The sequence below is a fragment of the Arachis hypogaea genome, chromosome 17 (genome assembly GCF_003086295.3).
Source record: "Arachis hypogaea cultivar Tifrunner chromosome 17, arahy.Tifrunner.gnm2.J5K5, whole genome shotgun sequence".
NCBI classification, from domain to species: Eukaryota; Viridiplantae; Streptophyta; class Magnoliopsida; order Fabales; family Fabaceae; genus Arachis; species Arachis hypogaea.
The window spans coordinates 63,769,034-63,789,163 of NC_092052.1; the positions used below are offsets into that span (position 1 = coordinate 63,769,034).

Consider the following 20,130-nt stretch of genomic DNA (forward strand, 5'->3'; position numbering starts at 1 on the left):
TAATCAAGTTCTTCATCTTAGCGGAATGTTTCTTTCTCTAGATAGCATTGTCCAAAACGTTGAACCCTCTCAAGAAGCTCTCAACGAAGACCTAACTCTGGTTCTTTTCTCCTTCCTCTGCAGAAAAACAAAATTTTTCTTTTTGTATCTTCTTGCATGTTGTTGAGATGCTCTCTTCTAATTCAACTCCTCGAGCTGTGAGCTACCAGCTTAGCCTTTCACTTTTATCCATTAATCCCCAATTTGGAATTTTGAAACAAATCTCTTTCTCTTGACCGAATGTCTTAGAACAACAAAGAAGAAAAATTTTTAATGGCAATCCCACATCTGAACCCTTGAGATACTACTTGGTTTCTAAGAAACAATCTTGACCTTTGATTTACAGCAGTGTGTTTCAGAAATCACTTTCTCCATATATCTCAAAATAAAGTAGCAGAGAGTTGGAGAAGGAGGGAAGAAAGTAAGATGAATGTAAAAGGAATTGAATCACCTTTAGCCTTTGACTTAGCTTGATATAGTTTGATTTGGGTGATTAGACCTCAACCTTTTTGCTTAACCCTTCTCTTTCTTTTTTCTTCGATGATTGACTTAGGAAGGAAGCATTCTCTCTCTTCTTTGAGTTCTGACCGAAATGAAAAAGTGAACGTTGCTTTGGAGGCATCAATTTGAAGAGATCAGCTTGAGAAAATTCAATTCAGGGTTGGGTTGGCTTTGATTTATTTGGCCCAGCTAAAACATCTCTTACCTTTGTTTTTCCTTGGGCTTTCTTGTTTGGACAACCCATTAGCCGATTCAATTTGCTTTTTATTGGGCTGATGCTATGTTTGCTAATTATGGCCTACATTACTTAATCAGAAATAATCAGAACTAATTGGATGATTAACCCACTAAAAAGATATTTGTCATTATCAATTTAATTTAGTTAATTTCTTAACTCAACAGAAATAATTAATAGTCATTAATTTTATATTTGTTAAAAAATAAAATTTAAATAATCGATAACTAATGACAATTAATTAATATAAAATGTAATTTAAATATATTTGTTGAATTATTATTAATTATACCCCTATTAATTCCCTAGCAGGATAAATATACATATATCTGAAGCCATGCATTTTTTATTATTTACTCCATGGTACACTGGAACTAAAATAAGTGGTAACTAAGAGTAGTATACATAGATTTATATCATGTGCAAGGTCAAACACTCCTTATATGCTTAAACAAGTGTGCTCAAAGAAGCATCTGGTTTGGCGGAACGTCTCTTTCTATCAGCACCAACAAAACTTCTTTTTCTGATAAAAAGACATAATAAAACAAAAGAAATAATTATATGCATGAGGTAACTCAGATGAATTATTATTTAGATTGCAATAAAATAAAGAATAATAATCTAAATCAGTTTATCTAATTTTTAATATCGGACACTTTACTCTTTTCGATTTCACAATATATAAGATAGTTTCTATAGTTTATCTTTATTAGACAATACAATATGTTTTAATTTGATTCATTGAATTGAAATAATTATTTTAAAATTTTATTTTAAAATTTTTTAGAGATCAATTTATTACTTTCTAAATTCTTTAAAAATTATTATGTATTTCATTCTTTCAATTAAATTAAAAGATGATTACATTGTCTAACAAAGATAAATATTAAAAATTATTTTATGTATTTTAAAATATGAGGGACTAAAAATATCCAATTTTAAAAACCGTTTGGGTAATTACTCTAATAAAATTGACTTATTAACGACATGCATGCCATTGCCAACTTACCTGAAACTTGGCTTCAACTTGACGATCAATGTAATCAAGCAACTCTTGTTGCCTCATTAACGCTTCATCCAGAGCCTATGAAAAAATCCATTCAATCCAAATTCTTAGCACAAACAAGCCTGCTCTACTGATTCTTTTGTCCTTGTATTATATATATATATATATATGTAGCAACATAGCGTTGTACCTTTTTAGTAGCACTTAACTCTGCTTCCAATGTATCCACGTTGGAGACAGCAGCATTTAAAGATTCTTCTCTGTCACGAGGCATCTCAACCTTGTCTTCAAGCTCACATGTCCTCTCCAACATGGAAGGAAGAACATTTTCCTTTGTATCTGTGGAACTTGATGGTGTAATAGGAACCTCCTTGTTTGTTGCATGAAGAGTGGACTCTAAACCACTATGATCAACATTATTATTAGATGATGATATATGGGGAAGTCTCTTGTTCAAACGGAGTGCAATTGAACGGAAGCAAGTAAATAGAGTAAACAACAACACAGTTATTAGCTCTATCCAAATCTGAGCTTCATTCCTTTCTGGAGCTCCATCTGTACCTCTACCTGTATCCCAAATTTTAGTTTGAGATGGATTTTTCGAAACTGCATCCACAAGTTTGTCCACCATTGGAATAATGCATTCATCATACCCAGACAAGTTATTTATGCCATGGCTTGACGTCCCAGCTACCTTAGCCTGGCCAAGTTAAATATTTTGGAATATGGCAAAAACCATATTAACTTATCTATCTATAATATATATTTATATAGTATATAACAGCTAAAATCAAATATTGTTATATTGTTATTGAGAGATAGATACATAATATTGTGAAGTATTGCTGTATCATTTTAATAATGAAGTTGGTATATATATTTTTTTTATTCAGTATTTTCTTCTTCCTCCTTTAATTTATATATAGTACGTAATATTAACATTTTTTCCTTTATTTATTCCTTCTAAGGTGATTAACTGATAATAGGTTACGAAAGATAAGTTAACAGTAATAATATTTATTAAAATCTAATTTAAAAGATAATTATTAAATCAATTCTAAAAAATCACAAAAAAAAAAAATCATAGGTACTAATTTGTTCCTTTGATAAGAATAATCATTGTTTTATAAAGTTCTAAACTTAAATTTATTATAAAGATAAAAAAAACTCAAACAAAAGAGAGGAAATTTAACCTTTTGTAATTCTAAAATTTCTCAACAAAAGAGTCTATTATTCTTTAAATAAAAATTACCACAAATAAATAATTAGTTAATATATGTAAGTAGTATTTTTTATTAAACACTAAGTTTTTTTAAATAACTAAACAGTAATAGTTTTAACACCAATTTTTAAATTTTTTTATTAAATAGTTTCATATTATATACAAAATCTAATTTATTTTAGTTTTGTGTAAAGCGAAGATGTAAGTTGAGTTATGCATTTAAATGAATACACAAATGCAAATGGAAAAGTATAGGTATCAAACAAGATTTTTGAACAATGTATAAATAATGTGAATTAATAAGGTTAAAAGAATAAATTTAATTAATAGCATTAAATTAGGGTGTAGTGTATTAATATAGAAAGTTATTGAAAACTTGCATTTACAATTAGTGAACACTTACTTCTTCATGAACAGGTTTCAAACTAAGGTTCGAGTAGCAGTTATTCATGGCATTTGGACAAGTTATATCTTCACCCTCTGAGCTTGATTCAACTATGGTTGTATCGTTGCCTTTTACATGCTATAAGGTTGAAGGTAAACAAAAAAAAAAGAATAATAAAAATAACTATATACAATTAAAGGGGATAGTGAGAAAGAGTTAATTAGAAAGCATGCTTCAAATCTTTTTGGATCCTCTTAGTACAACCAATTACCAATGGAGGTCGAGTTTTGGCTTTGGCATATGTAATGACTTTATCTTCACTATTTATAACCTTGACTACTTGTCTTGCCAATTGTGCTTCTCCATTGAAAATCATCTGCAATTAACTGTTAGAATAATTCCAAAAGAATAGTAAAATATTTCTCAGTGATTAAAACGTATATATATACAGCTATAAATAACCTTCAATATATCAGGGTTTCTCCAAGGGCCTTTATCTGATTTAAGGCAACCTCCATGCTCAACACAACTGCAGGTCCCCCCTAGAAATTCTGGCAATTCGCTTCATCAAGTGCACAAAATATTGAGTATTATATATATATATGTTATAAAGGATACGTAAAGAAAGAACAATATAATAATGAATTGTTAATTACAAAGATTCGAATGGAGCCAGTGAGTATAGTATATATACCTGGCATCAATTACTTCAAGTAATTTGCTCTTGTACTTGTTTCCAAGAACCTAAATATGTTTTTATAGAATTGAATCAACAAGCAGTGATCAATGAAGTCATCAGCAACTTTACAAACTTACTTGAATCTTTGAAGTTGTTTTGGGATCAAGAAAAGACTTGATAGTGTTCCATAACAGCCTAAATCCAGGGCCAGCATTTATAATAAACATTTGGCATAGTGTCTGTATCATGAACAAATTAATATAAATAATAAAGATAGTTTGAAATTCCAATAACTAGCTAGCTACTACTAGTGTGAAACCTCAGGATAATAATCAGCATCAATCTTGAGCAATCGTGTAATGAGGTCTCGTGCAGGCTTGGTAAGATTCTTAAGGCCCTGATAATTATTGAAAGTCTCATGTTTATTATGAGGATGGTAATAAGCAGTGAATGTCAGATCATAAAAGGAACATACGAGGCCGTGAACATCCAAGATGGCAGTGCTTGAATCTATGTGGGTGTTAGCAGCAATGGTGCAAGCAGGAAACTTGATTGCAAAAGCTTTCTCAAACTCGTAAACGTGATACCTGAGATATCTATCGAGAGTTGTGACTTGCATGAGTTTGTTTGGATCAACATTTCCGAGTCTCTCAATGTAAACAGGTCTTCCCTCCTTATTCACACCGTGATGGCCGTGTGGATAATACTTCACTACTTCATTTAACTCTTTGAATTCAAAATCCTCCATGATGCTATCAGCTCCAAACTCCCTTCTCCATTCCACCATATCCCTCCACATCTTCTTTGCCTTTTCAATATCAAACTTCCTTGCCTTTAGAAATCTGTAATATGTATGCATATCTAGTATGTCAAATAAATTAAATAATTATTTAAGTTCATATCTCTCTCTCTCTCTCTATATATATATATATATATTCATAGTAAACGTATATTTGCAGCACCTTAGCATGATGTGGTAATCATCATATTTTTGAGGAAGCAATTGGTGAATAATCAAAACTTGGCGAAAGGATTCAACGGCATGCAGCTCCGAAACCTGACGAACATCTAGAATGTTGACGGAGCTCTTTCTCTTCTTGTTGGACCTTGAAGACGCCATATTATCCATTAGAGTAGTTGTTACGTCAGATTGAGAGCTCTGATATTCACGATGATTTATTATTTATATGCATGGATCCGAATGGAATGATAATTAAAATTTATAAAATAATTGTACAAGCAACTCTATCTCGTTTGTAGGGTTTTTCTTCTTGCATTCTTTTTTGAATTTCTTGGCTTTCATTCCACTGGAAGGGGCGGGGTAGGGACTTTGTCATATTCTGAAAGGGTTTTACTCTTGTGCAAGCAAACTACTCATCACCGTTATTTTATGGGCGCCGGATAAAGACCCAAGAATTTTTTTTTTTTTAAAGACACTAATTTTACTAATTAGTACTCGGCACGTAGCATTGAGAAAACTAAAATACCGTTCATTTTTAATAATTTTTTTCTTTTACTAACTAAAATACCTGAAAGAGCCTAGCAGCGGAAACGACACAAATGTCCAACACAAAAACAATATGGAAGCACTCACAACACAATATGGCAGCAACTATAACAAGCAAATATAGCAAGTAAAGCAATAATAAGAACACACCGAGATTTTAACGTGGAAAACCCCCTCAAGGTGAGAGGTAAAAACCACGAGTCGTCCAGACCAATGAAATAGCTCCACTGTAATCAAATGAGGTACAAGAGAGTCTCAAACAAAGCACAAAAATGTGCATATAACCAGCCAAAACATCAAAGCACCAAAGCTCACAAATGAAAAGCAAGAAGATGAAATATACCCAAAAAACAGAGCTGCTGTCGAAGCCAATTTCTCCCTCTGTAGACCTCCAATTAAAATCTCCACCGTCCAGAATGAAGAACAAGATGTGAAGAATCTACAGTTCAAATTTCACGTCGATCCAACGGTGAAAGAATGAGAAACTGCCGTTCCAAAATTGCTGCTCTGTGTAAAAACGGGAAACCTAATTTCTCTCTTGCGAAGCCAATTTCTCTCACTGCAAATCTCCAATCAACATCTCCACCGACCAGAATAAAGAACAAGATGATAAGAACATGCCGTTTAAATTTCAAGCCGATCCAACGGTGAACAACTGAGAAACTGATATTTGAAATTTACTGCTTTGGGCAAAAACGGGAATTTTGTTTTTCCCCTTCTCTCTCACTTGGTGGCTACTCTCACTCACTCTCAATGACCCCAAAAATCTGAACTAGGGTTGTGGCACAATGGGTGCAAGAGACACCCTCAAAATGTTGGGCTTGGGCCTCACAAAGGAGAGAAAAACCCAACAAATCTCCCCCTTCTCGACTAGGTGGAGGCTCTCGCCATTCCGGCGATCAAACAACATGTTTCAAACTTTTCTCTTGACAATGCTTTTGTCATCATATCAGCACCATTGTCATCAGTGTGAACTTTCTCAAGTTCCAACAACTTTGAATCTAACACATCCCGTATCCAGTGATACCTAACATCAATGTGTTTAGATCTTGGATGAAAAGTAGAATTCTTGGCAAGATGAATAGCACTTTGGCTATCACACAACAATACATAACGGTCTTGCTTGAAACCAAGTGCTGCAAGAAACTTCTTCATCCACAACAACTCTTTACATGCTTTAGTTGCTGCAATAAACTCTGCCTCTGTGGTAGAAAGTGCAACACACTTTTGTAGCCTTGACTGCCATGAAATAGCTCCCCCTGCAAACTTGACCAAATAACCTGAAGTAGACTTTCGAGAATCAATATCTCCTGCCATGTCTGCATCAGTAAAGCCAACTAGCAAAGGTTTCTCACCACCAAAACTCAAACTCAAGTTAGTTGTACCTTTGAGATATCTCATAATCCATTTAACAGCATTCCAATGTTCTTTACCTGGATTAGAGAGAAAACGACTCACAGTACCAACTGCATGAGCAATGTCTGGTCTAGTACACACCATAGCATACATCAAGCTTCCAACAGCTGAGGCATAAAGAATTTCATCCATTGCTTGTTTCTCCTCATCAGTGGTTGGACACTGCTTGGTACTCAACTTAAAATGAGGAGCAAAAGAACTAGCAACACATTTGGCATCATTCATGCCAAACCTTTGAAGCACCTTCTTTATGTACTTCTCCTGTGACAAATAAAGCTTCTTGGAATCTCTATAACGAGTAATAGTCATGCCCAAAATTTGTTTGGCAGGACCCAAGTCCTTCATAGCAAAGAACTTACTCAACTGTTTCTTCAACTCATTAATCCTCAAAGCATTCTTGCCCACAATCAAAATATCATCCACATAAAGCAAAAGAATGATAAAATCATCATCAGAAAATTTTTGCACAAATACACAATGATCTGAAGTTGTCTTACGGTAACCATGCTTCCCCATAACAGATTCAAACTTCTTGTACCACTGTCTTGGAGCTTGCTTCAACCCATAAAGACTCTTCTTAAGCTTGCACACAAAATCTTCTTTTCCTTTAACAACAAAGCCCTCCGGTTGCTCCATGTAGATCTCCTTGTCTAAATCACCATGAAGAAAAGCTGTCTTCACATCCATTTGCTCAATCTCCAAATCAAGAGACGCTGCTAATCCAAGCACAGCACGAATGGATGACATCCTCACAACAGGAGAAAAAATCTCCTCATAATCAACACCTTTTCTCTGGCTAAAGCCTCTAACAACCAATCTAGCCTTATACCGAGGCTTAGAATTGTGTTCTTCATTCTTGATTCTGAATACCCATTTGTTCTTCAAAACTCGCATACCCTTCGGTAGCTTCACCAACTCATAGGTATCATTCTCAAGCAAGGACTTCATTTCTTCTTGCATAGCTTCAAGCCATTGAGCTTTGCTTTCATCTTCAACAGCCTCTCCAAAGCATTCAGGTTCTCCCCCATCAGTCAACAAAACAAACTCATGTGGAGAATACCTTGACGAAGGCTTTCTCTCTCTTGTAGACCTTCTAAGTGCATTTGCAGGAATTTCTAAAGCTGGTTCTTCATCTTGATCATCATCACCAACTTCATCAAGTATTGGATCAACTGTTCCATCTTCACCTGCACTTGTATCATGCTCATTATTTTGAGCTTCAACTCTACCATCTTCTACCATAGGTATAGAGGGAGTAATATCCAAGTCAGAAAAATCATCACTAGGCTGAACCATTGGCTTTTCCGCATTATCAACATCCTTCAATGTTTGGTCTTCAACAAAGACAACATCTCTACTCCGAATCACCTTCTTGTTAACAGGATCATAAAACCTGTAACCAAACTCATCCATGCCATAGCCAATAAAAATACATTGCCTAGTCTTTACATCAAGCTTAGATCTCTCATCTTTAGGAATATGAACAAAAGCTTTACATCCAAAGACTCTTAAATGATCATAAAAAACATCTTTACCTGACCATACCTTCTCTGGCACTTCAAATTGCAAGGGAACACATGGTGTTCGGTTCAAGACATGAACAACAGTGCTCAAAGCTTCACCCCAAAAGGATTTTGCCAATCCAGACTGTGACAATAAGCACCTAACTCTTTCAACCAATGTTCTGTTCATCCTTTCAGCCAAGCCATTCAACTGAGGAGTCTTCGGAGGAGTCTTCTGATGTCTTATACCATGCTCTTTACAATAAGCATCAAATGGACCTGAGTACTCACCACCATTGTCAGTACGAATGCATTTCAACTTCTTCCCAGTTTCTCTTTCAACAGAAGCTTGAAATTGCTTGAACACATTCAAAACTTGATCTTTGGTCTTCAAAGTGTAAACCCATAATTTCCTAGAATGATCATCAATAAAGGTTACAAAATAGATAGACCCTCCAAGTGTTCTTGTCTTCATCGGCCCACATACATCAGAATGCACCAAGTCAAGTATCTCTGACTTCCTTGAAGGTGGGTGGCTCTTGAAAGAAACCCTGTTCTGTTTCCCAGCAAAGCAATGGTTGCACTTTTGCAAAGCAACCTTACAACCAGATAAAAGATTCCTCTTGGATAACATATTCATGCCCTTCTCACTCATATGACATAATCTCTTATGCCATAAATCAGTTTCATCAACAAACTCAGCAGCATTAACAACATCTTTCACAATCTTTGCTTGAGTTAAATAAAGAGTAGAGTGTCGAGTACCTCTAGCAACAACCATGGAACCCTTGGTGAGCTTCCAACTATCACGAGAGAATGAGCTATCCAAGTCTTCATCACACAACTTACCAACAGAAAGTAAGTTCAACCGAATATCTGGAACATGCTTCACACGCTTCAAAGTCAACTTGGTACCGTTGGAGGTTTCCAAGCAAACCTGTCCAACACCGGCACATTTTGTAACACCTTGATGAGCCATTTTTACATCACCAAAATCACCAGGAGTATAGGACGTAAACAAATCCCTCCTAGATGTAACATGAATAGAAGCACCGCTATCAATCACCCAACTAGTGCTATTATCAACAAGGTTAACAGATTCAAACTCCTCAACAACAAGAAAATCATCATGAGTTACATTAACCTTGTCTTTCTTGCTACCATCATCTTTATTTGTGCTCTTATCTTTACTTGCCTTGGCTTTTTCCTTCTTTAGCTGCCAACAAAATTTCTTCACATGTCCCTTTTGACCACAATGATGACACTCAATATTCTTATACTTTCCTCGAGACTTGCTTCTACTTTGATCTCTACCTTTAGGACCTCGACTTTTGCTTCTCCCCCTAGACTCAGAAACAAGAACATCTGAATGTGTAGTCGATGTACCTTGTGACTTTCTTCTCATCTCTTCATTCAAAACACTGCTCTTGGCAAGATCCATAGAGATTACACCATCAGGAGCAGAATTGGACAACGACATTCTGAGAATTTCCCACGAGTCTGGTAAGGAGCCAAGAAGTAACAATCCTTGAACCTCTTCATCAAACTTGATACCCATGGAAGATAACTGATTCATAATTCCTTGGAAATTATTCAAGTGATCTGTCATTGATGTCCCATCTGTATACTTCAAAGCCAACAACTGCTTGATCAAAAACATCTTGTTATTCCCAGTTTTTCGAGCATACAACTGTTCAAGTTTAATCCAAAGAGTCCGAGCATGTGTCTCTCCAATAATATGGTTCAACACATTATCGTCAACCCACTGCCTAATATATCCACAGACTTGTCTATGCAACAAAGTCCAATCATCATCAGATTTATCATTAGGCTTCTCTGTACCAAAAACTGGTTGATGAAAATTCTTGACATAAAGCAAATCTTCCATTTTTGACTTCCACAAATCATAATTAGGACCATTAAGAGTGATCATCCTACTAGTATTAGTATTAGCTTCCATTGTTCACAAACTCACAAGCCCAGAAAAATACCAACAAGCTCTGATGCCAGTATGAAAGAGCCTAGCAGCGGAAACGACACAAATGTCCAACACAAAAACAATATGGAAGCACTCACAACACAATATGGCAGCAACTATAACAAGCAAATATAGCAAGTAAAGCAATAATAAGAACACACCGAGATTTTAACGTGGAAAACCCCCTCAAGGTGAGAGGTAAAAACCACGAGTCGTCCAGACCAATGAAATAGCTCCACTATAATCAAATGAGGTACAAGAGAGTCTCAAACAAAGCACAAAAATGTGCATATAACCAGCCAAAACATCAAAGCACCAAAGCTCACAAATGAAAAGCAAGAAGATGAAATATACCCAAAAAACAGAGCTGCTGTCGAAGCCAATTTCTCCCTCTGTAGACCTCCAATTAAAATCTCCACCGTCCAGAATGAAGAACAAGATGTGAAGAATCTACAGTTCAAATTTCACGTCGATCCAACGGTGAAAGAATGAGAAACTGCCGTTCCAAAATTGCTGCTCTGTGTAAAAACGGGAAACCTAATTTCTCTCTTGCGAAGCCAATTTCTCTCACTGCAAATCTCCAATCAACATCTCCACCGACCAGAATGAAGAACAAGATGATAAGAACATGCCGTTTAAATTTCAAGCCGATCCAACGGTGAACAACTGAGAAACTGATATTTGAAATTTACTGCTTTGGGCAAAAACGGGAATTTTGTTTTTCCCCTTCTCTCTCACTTGGTGGCTACTCTCACTCACTCTCAATGACCCCAAAAATCTGAACTAGGGTTGTGGCACAATGGGTGCAAGAGACACCCTCAAAATGTTGGGCTTGGGTCTCACAAAGGAGAGAAAAACCCAACAATACCAACCAACTTTTATTGAATTACACTCTAGGATCCACTACAACACCTAAACATCTGAATCCATTTATCACTTGTTACCTTAATTCACCAAAAAATGCTATTTGTACAACACTAATCAACCTTTAATCAGTCTTTAATAATATTTAATTAATTTTTTAGATATATCTATAAATTAATTTAATTTTAATATTAAAAACAAAAATTTTTTTAACTTCTTACCCACTTTATATAAAGTTAGTTATTAGAACTTTGTTTCTTTTACCTAATCTCACATAACAAATACGATTTGTTATTTTTTCTTACTTAACATTCACACTGTATTAGTGAATTTCAAACGAAACAGAACCTTCCAGCTAAAACCTCCTCTCATTATCATCGATAAAAAATATCACCACCTTCCAGCTGAAGCACCTAAAAGGTATCACCACTTTTTACACACGTGCTTAATTAATGTTAAGAAATATCATGTTCATCATTTTTAATTATATTTAAAAATAAACATACAAACTCCATTATTATTTAATTGGAACAAGTTTGATTTTATTTGATTTTATCAATAAAATTGTTACAAATAAAGTATTTTGAGTAAAGAAGCAAAAAAAAAAAAAAATCTAGAGTTTAAGAGAGAAGATGTAACTAGTATGATCATAAAAATTATGTTTTTGTTTTTCAATTATAACACATCTAATAGTATGACATTATATACAAAATATTTTTAAAACACATCTAAAATCATAAAATTCTAATTTTTAAATATAAACATTTTTAAAATCGTTCGATTCTAGTTTTTAAATATAAACGTACAGAATACAATTATAAATTCGTAGAGCACAATATTGAGGATTAATTACAAGCTATGTCCATAATACAAATAGATATTATTTTTTAATTATAACACATCTAAAAATATAACACATCTAAAAATATGATATTATATATAAATTATTTTTAAAACACATCCAAAATTTAAAAGTTTAAGTAAGAATATGTAGATGATATGTTTATAAAAATTATTTTTTTTAATTATAACACCTAAAAATATGATGTTATATATAAATTATTTTTGAAACACATCCAAAATTATAAATTCTAGCATTTAAATATAAACACTAAAAATACAATTAATCTTTTGATATTTGATTTAATAAAATGCATCTAATATTTATTATTTTATCACTAGTTAGATTTTTTCGTTACTTATTTTGAACATTAACGTTTTCAAAATTATTAAAATCAATAATTAATTTAAATTTTTTAATCTTATGAATAAAAATATATCTAACATGTAATATGTAGTATTAGTTAAAATTTTTATTATTTATTTGAGCATTAGTATTTATTCATTTTAATTTCTTTACTGATGTTATTGTTTGGTGTTTTAACTAATGTTTAAAATTAGTTTATTTTGTAAGTTTATTACGCATACAAAATAATACAGTTGTATTCAAAATATTTTTAGAACACATCCAAAAATCTATCAAATAAATATAATTAGATGATTTAAGATTTATTTTAGAATTTTAAAATCAAAATTTTAAATTTTGAATAATTTGATTTTTAGATGTGTATTTAAATTATAATATATTAATAATTAAATATATTAAATCTAAAACAGAAATTTAAAATTTAAAATTTAAATTTTAGTTTTATTTAGTTTGTATTTTAAATGTGTATTTAATTTTAAAAAGACACTATATCTATTCATAATTTTTAGTTGTGTTTGTTTTATTATTTTAAAATTATTGTAATAAAAGGCTGAATATTGTACCATTTTTAAAGGATAACTAGTTGATCCTTTTATCTCCCCATTTTTTCTCACCGCAATTGCCTCACCACCCTGCCTTTTCCTGCCTCTGCTCCCTGCGTCGTGCGTTCTCGACGACTAAAAAGCACCGCGCCACACCTCGTCTTCTCCTCACAGCCGTGCCGCGCATCTGTTCTCCTGCACCATGCGTTTCTGATGATGAAGAAGCACCACGCCGCGCCCCGTCGCCTCATTACTCCACGTCGTCTGAGTAAGCAATGTGTTGCATCGTCTCTACTTCTTATGTACTAATAGAAAATTGTTTTATAGATAATTTTGATTTTTATAAGACAAATTTTTAGTTATCGATAGATTTTGTCCATCAGTAAAAGATTCGTTAAAAATTATTTATTGACAGATTTTTTCAGTCAGTAATTTACCGATAAATTTTTCTGTCACCAATAGATTTTTTTTTAGTAATCGTCCCATCCGTTTTACTATAAACGTCAACATTTTTGGACAAATTTTCTGTTGGTAACTAGCGTCAAATTTTTTGACAAATTTTTTATCGATAATTAGAGTCTAAAAAAGTATTTACAACTTTTCATACAGACAAATTTTCTGTTTGTGAATTCATTATTATGGTAAAGCAGAATATTTTTTAATTTTTCTATTGAAAAATAAACCTATTTTCATACAAAATACATATAAATTTAATCAAGACAAATTTTTAACCAATTTTTATCTAACTTGTTTTAGAATATTCATAATATTTCAAAAAATAAACAAATTTATCATATTATCAAATTAGAAAAAAAAATACTATAAACAAGCAAGTTAATTCAAAACGTAAAAACTAGTGTATTGATACATCAATTATAATTTTTGGTGTATCATTTAAATATACTAAAAATATTAGCCATAATTCTCAGTGTCATTTTCACCTTCATCATCGTTATAGTCCTCATTCGAATAGATTGAGGGTGATAATAGCGGCGAGATAGTGAAATAGTACTGAAACTATTTAACGACCTTTTTATAATAGCTAATATAAGGTTCATTCCATCTCATTTGTCTTAGCTTTTCCTTCTTGGCCTTTCCACCTGCCGGTTCTTTACAAATCAAACCCTGTTGACAAGTAATTTCATAGTAGCATGAATAGCTCCTCCGATGTCAACGCTATCGAGCTTCTGAACCTCCAAGAGCCGATCTGGTACCTTGAATTTTTGCACAGCCTCAGCAACGAGAGTGATTAAGTAACAATGCATTGACATAAAATATAGAGACATACATAATTTAAGTAACAATGCATTGACTCTGTTAGCAGCTGGAAGAGATCGATACAATTAGTTTAAGTCTCAGTTGGTTTTTCTGGCTAGTTTCAACCGACCTTGTTGTTGAAACCAAGATCCTTGAAGAAATCAGAGCAAACTTTATAACCAAAGAAGAATACTGGCTCATCACTTCAAGGTTAGAAAATCTTAACAAGCTAGTTTACCTGCATGGAGTTTTGTGTGAAGCAGTGAGACTTTTCCCTGCAATTCCTTTTGAGCATAAATTTGCAGTTAAATCTGATATACTCCCCAGTGGGCATCGTGTTAATGCAAATACTATTGATTCCACACATAAGCTCAATTCGACACAAAAACCAAATTAAACCAAAAAACACAATCATATTAGAAGGATAAAATAGAAGGAATAAGTAATAAATTAAACTATTATCAAACAAATCAATCATGAAAGAAATCTGTTTAATAAAAATACATAACTTGGCAAGGGTTTTCACACATTCTAACATGTCTTGAAAACCTGCTTCACCCTGCAAATATTAAGGATCTTAGTAACCAAAGCATTATTTATATTCGCTAGAAAAAGTTCAAATGAATCAAGTTCATAGAGAGCATTTATCAATGCACTAAAGTAACTTTATTAGATCACACTTCAATGGACTATTGAATATTATTCATAGTCACATTAAACAAATAGTTTTGATATCCTACGCAGCTGTATTTACTTGGCCTACATTAGTTATTGTAGCCATGCCTGACAAGTACCAAAATTGATTTATTAGTCGGCAATCAAGCAAGAAGGATAGTTTCAAGTGGCTTCATTTTAACTTTAATTGAACAAAAGGTACCAAGATTTTAGGAGTGAGCATCACAAGTTATTATCAAACATGATATACACTCAAATTTTTAGAACGTGAATTAAATATATATTATAAACAATACCCACTACCAAAAAAAAAAAAAATTTAAAATGGCGTTTTTTTTTTTTTTAAAATTACGGTGGTTCTAACCGCCATTATTACAAAAAACGGCGCCTCCAAGAAACGCTAGTATTCTGGGCGCCATTTTGGTTATTACAGCGGTTTTCAAAAAAACCGCCACAATTATTTATGTATGATACGTCGGTTTTTTGAGGATTAAAATAGCAGTTTATAACTGCCATTATTTCCGCATAAAATGGCGGTTTTTGAATTGTTTAAAATGGCGGCTATAACCGCCGTTTTTATCATTATAACCGCCATTTTTACTATTTTTACCAGGATATAATGACATCTTTTGTGTTTAAAATGGCAGTTTCTAACTGCCGTTTTCACCAAAATATAATGGCATCATTTTCATTTAAAATGAAGGTTTCTAACCGCCATTTGTACCTAATTATGATAACAATTTTATACTTTTTAAAATAAGATTAAAATCACCAATTTAAAGTGATATTTTCGAAAGTCACTTAAAAATCACATAATAACCAAAAGGCATAGCCATGAATCAAACATCATAAGATAATTTTTAATTCATACATGATCCAAAAGTCATAATCCAAGTCATAATTGAAATGTCATAATCCAAAAACAAAGTATCAAAGTAACATTTTTTAATAATACGTCTTAACATATAATCCTTAATACATAAAATCTTTATCATGCAAGGTCATGGTTTCTTGTCGCTTGCTGCAGAAGACCTACTTCCTAACTCTTTTGGTGATGGAATCTCACTCTCTTAATCCAATTCCTACAATAAAAATATAATTATTATGAGCACAAAAAAATGCAAGAAAAAGACATATATTGATATATATTTTAATATAGAATTTTATTTCTTCCTACAAAGTTCTCTATCCTTCCACCTATCACTAATGCTATTGACTTATCGATTGACATGACTAAGAGGGATTATAAATAGGGATTTTAAAAAATCTATTCATTAAAAATCTACATATATTCTAAAGGCAAGAAAATTATTCTTGTATGTGCAAATTAGATATTAAACAAATGATTAAATAGTATTCTAAAAGAAACTATAAAAAATTATAATTATCTCTTTCAAATGATAATTTCGTCGCAGTAATAGTGGCTTTATGAATTTTTCCTTCTCAAGTAATTGTGTATATGCGAATTAATTTTTTCCTACACGATAAAAAAAATTACACAGAAATTAACATTAAACTAAGGAGAAATGAGATTCCTGTTTTGTGACAGTTAGTGGTTCAAAGGAAAAAGATGAGCATCTAACTCGTAAGCATCCATTTAAAAGAAAATTGGGCTTGAACAAGAAGAGCATGAATTTTGTTAGTTGTAAAACCCAAAATTCTGGTCATGTTAGAGAACTAGGCCATCAAAAAATTGAAAATGCCCAAAGTGAACAGAGAGATACAGAATGTGAGAGGCTGAGGGCAGGGGAAGATCATCGGTGGCCAAATAAAAAAAAATAGTTTTGGATAATTCAAAAAAAAAAAAAAATAGCAATGACTCTTCTAATTTTTTATGTACTCAACATTTATTTACATAAAAATTAAATACAAGTTTTTTCGAAAACTATGATAATAATTTTTTAAGGCAAATAAGTAAATCGAAATATGCTGAAAGTTTATATATAGCATCAAGAATCAATTACATATGTCGAAAGTTTAGCGGATAAATATACATAAATAATTAAAATGTAAGAAATCTATAAATTAACTTAATGCCTAAATAATTTTCTGAGAAAACTCTTTAGCAAAAAAATAGTTTGATATGAATTTAATTGTGTAAGCCATATGAGAGTTAAAATTAGCGCAAAAAAAAAAAAAAGGGCTAAATTTCATTGGGCTAATCTTTAGATACTATATTAGACTAAGAAGCTGCCTTTGTTGATCCAACTAAGACATTCATGAAGGCTTATAGCTGTTGCATTTTGTCCATAGGATTTTGGAATGAAGTTGCAGAAATGGGTTCTCTTCAAAGTGAAATAAAAATAATTTTCATCTAATGGTTGAAGGAGAAAGATCACAACTTAGAATCAAAGCAATAATCTAAAGCCTGTTTCAAAAGTGCACCATCTGAAACATTGTTAAAACATTATTTACTGGAAAAGTAAGGTGAGTAATGATTGGAAATGGATAAATAGCTGTAGGCAGCGCACATATCTCTTTGTACATCCTAAATCATTTACTAATGGAACTTCCAAGGCTTTAGCCAATTGACGGGCTGATGCAACAAACCTGAAAAAGAAGCATGTGAACATACTTAGAAAAAGATATGCAGAAGCTTATGGTAAAATGACAAATCTAATTTAAACCACAAGATGATCAATAAAAATCACTAGTTAAAGCTAAACTATGGCACAGCCGACCCAATAAAATATTGGGAAACAGGAAATGGTGGGTATAAAACAGGAAATGCACCATTATTCCTAACAATGCCACCTTATCCCAGCACTTTCAGAATAATGCAGGAGAATTATTTTTCAATAAGAATGAAATGGTTCCAATTTTTCCAATTTCTCTTTCTCCTCTACTCCTTATTATTACCTACCTCACCGTTACAATATCCACCACTGACAAAAAAAAAAAATTATTTATACGATTGCTCTTAAAAATATCACTACATCAAATATATAGTACACTTTAAAGGGCAGAAAATAAATTTTAATTTATCACAGTACAATACAATTTTCCCTATCAATAAATCTGGATCCTCTTTCATTTACCAAGTACGAACAAAACATTAGTTTGCTACCACATGCTTTACTAATTGGACCACTTACTTTTTCTTCTATAAATTTTTTAAAGAGAAAAGCAAACCGCTTAATTACACAATAACCGTGACAACTACACAAATGCGCTCCTTTGTCACCACACAAATTCAGATTAGGATTCAGGAAATGGACATTACTGACACATTATTATTAATAGTTCATATCTAAACTCTCAATTTTTATAAGGAACGGCCAAAAGTCTTAAAAGTAAAGAAATCTAATTGGCATGTATACATTGGCTATACTAACTAATTTTCTGAAAGCGATAAATGTTATATAAACTGAAGCTTACTTTTGATAATGACACCTTTTTATTCGAGATTTAAGTTCAAAAGTATGTCATTTGAGGAGTTTCAAGTATAGCCTATTGATAAACTCTAATTTTGTGGTTCATCTTGTGTTGATTTTAGGGGATTTTATCATCTTTTCTTACATTTATTCAATAAAATAGCATGATTTTGTAATTTTCCCTTAATTTGTGCTTAAGTGTAAAAACATGCCTTTTAGACCTTTAGTTTGTTAATTTTAATTCACCTTTGATTCTACTAGATGCCTTGATGTGTTTGTCAGTGAATTCAGGTTGAAAAGGGTTAGGAATGGATCAAAGGAGTGAAGAGAAAAGCATGCAAAGTGGAGAATTTATGGAAAATCAAGGATTTGGAGTGCATACATTGACGCGCACGCATGCCAGACGCGCATGCGTGAAGATGAAGTCGCATGTCGACGCGTACGCGTGACATGACGCGTACGCGTGGAAAGTAAATTGCCAAGCGACGCGTACGCGTGACCCATGCGTACGCGTCGCAGCTTGCACGTGACCTCATTAAAGTGAAAACGTTGGGGACGATTTCTGAGCTTCCCAAGCCCAAATCCAACTCATTCCTAAGGCTATTCATGCAGAATTCAAGCTTGGGCAAAGGAGGAGCACTTAGTTGTAGGATAGCATCATGTAGGTTAGTTTCTAGAGAGAGAAGCTCCCTCTTCTCTCTAGAATTAGGGTTCTTAGGCTTATTTCCATCTTAGATCTAGGTTCAATGTATTGTTCTCATCTTGTTTTCTTTACATTTTCATGCTCGAGTAGTTTAATTCTCTTATTTTTCATGTTAATTTCCCTTTTATGCCTCTTTTATGTTGATGAACTCTTGTGGATTTGGATTCCTTTTAATGTAATTGAGGTTTTATGTTCCCTTTATTGTTGATTTAAGTTGTGAATTTTACTTTCTTGCATTGGGTAGTTGTAGATTTTATCTTTCCTTGCAATTTACCATGCTTTCCTTTTATGCCTTCCAAGTATTTGACAAAATACTTGGTAGGATGTTAGAGTAGCCTTTTTGAGCATTCTTGTCTTGGAAAGAGGAATTAGGCAATCTTGAGTAATTAATACCCAATTTAGATTGGTGATCTAGAGTTGTTAGTTAATATTATTTTCATTAACTCTAATTTCTTGCTAATTCAATTAGTGAATTGATTATGATTTTTGGATTGAGATTAACTAGTCTTATTTGACTTTCTCTCATGGAAGATAACTTCACACCTTCTTCCATGTTAGAGATGACGAAATAAGATAAATTCTTGTTAGGTATTGTTATGATTAGTGACTAGGATAGAAAGCCTATATTCTCAATCTTTGTCACGAATGTCTCTTTTTATTAATTGCTTTCTTTAGTTACTTGATTTACTTTTCTTGTCATTTATTTTCTTGCCCTTTTACCAAATCAAACCCCCTTGCATCTTCATAGCCAATAATTGATCATTTCATTGCAATTCCTTGTGAGACGACCTGAGGTTTGAATACTTCAGTTAATTTTCATTGGGGTTTGTACTTGTGACAACTAAATTTTTGATTGAGGATTGTTTGTTGGTTTAGAAACTATACTTGCAATGAGAATGTATTTGTGAAAATCTATACCGACAAAACAATTTTCTCTCAATCAAATGGCACCGTTGCCGGAGAATTGCAATGGTGTTATGTTATTGGCTATTGTATATATGTTAATATGCTTTTTTGTTAGTTTTTTTTTGCTTTAGG

The 20,130-nt window shown here is 32.8% G+C and overlaps 1 protein-coding gene across 3 annotated transcripts; it reads right to left on the reverse strand.

Moving 5' to 3' along the window:
* Positions 1 to 1,016: 1,016 nt before the first annotated feature.
* LOC112767041 (phosphatidylinositol/phosphatidylcholine transfer protein SFH6) lies at positions 1,017 to 5,239 on the reverse strand. Of its 3 annotated transcripts, XM_025812929.2 has the most exons (11): positions 5,030 to 5,239; positions 4,543 to 4,909; positions 4,387 to 4,464; positions 4,205 to 4,306; positions 4,083 to 4,132; positions 3,851 to 3,950; positions 3,660 to 3,764; positions 3,407 to 3,526; positions 1,972 to 2,481; positions 1,785 to 1,859; positions 1,017 to 1,298 (listed from the first exon to the last, which is right to left on the reverse strand). In XM_025812929.2, the coding sequence occupies exons 1-11, from the start codon at positions 5,194 to 5,196 to the stop codon at positions 1,275 to 1,277; spliced, it is 1,698 nt and encodes a 565-aa protein (XP_025668714.1). In that variant the 5' UTR covers positions 5,197 to 5,239; the 3' UTR covers positions 1,017 to 1,274. The 3 variants fall into 3 exon arrangements, with proteins under 3 accessions (XP_025668714.1, XP_025668713.1, XP_025668716.1); XM_025812928.2 differs by having other exon boundaries at positions 4,387 to 4,909; XM_025812931.2 differs by lacking the exon at positions 4,387 to 4,464 and having other exon boundaries at positions 5,030 to 5,238.
* Positions 5,240 to 20,130: the final 14,891 nt, after the last annotated feature.

Excerpts from the sequence above, each read along its gene's own strand:
- LOC112767041 (XM_025812928.2), bottom strand. The coding sequence starts at position 5,196 with ATGGATAATATGGCGTCTTCAAGGTCCAACAAGAAGAGAAAGAGCTCC. Across the intron at positions 4,133-4,204 it reads AAACAACTTCAAAGATTCAA|GTTCTTGGAAACAAGTACAA; the intron begins GTAAGTTTGTAA and ends AAACATATTTAG. Across the intron at positions 3,951-4,082 it reads CTTGAAGTAATTGATGCCAG|CGAATTGCCAGAATTTCTAG; the intron begins GTATATATACTA and ends CACTTGATGAAG.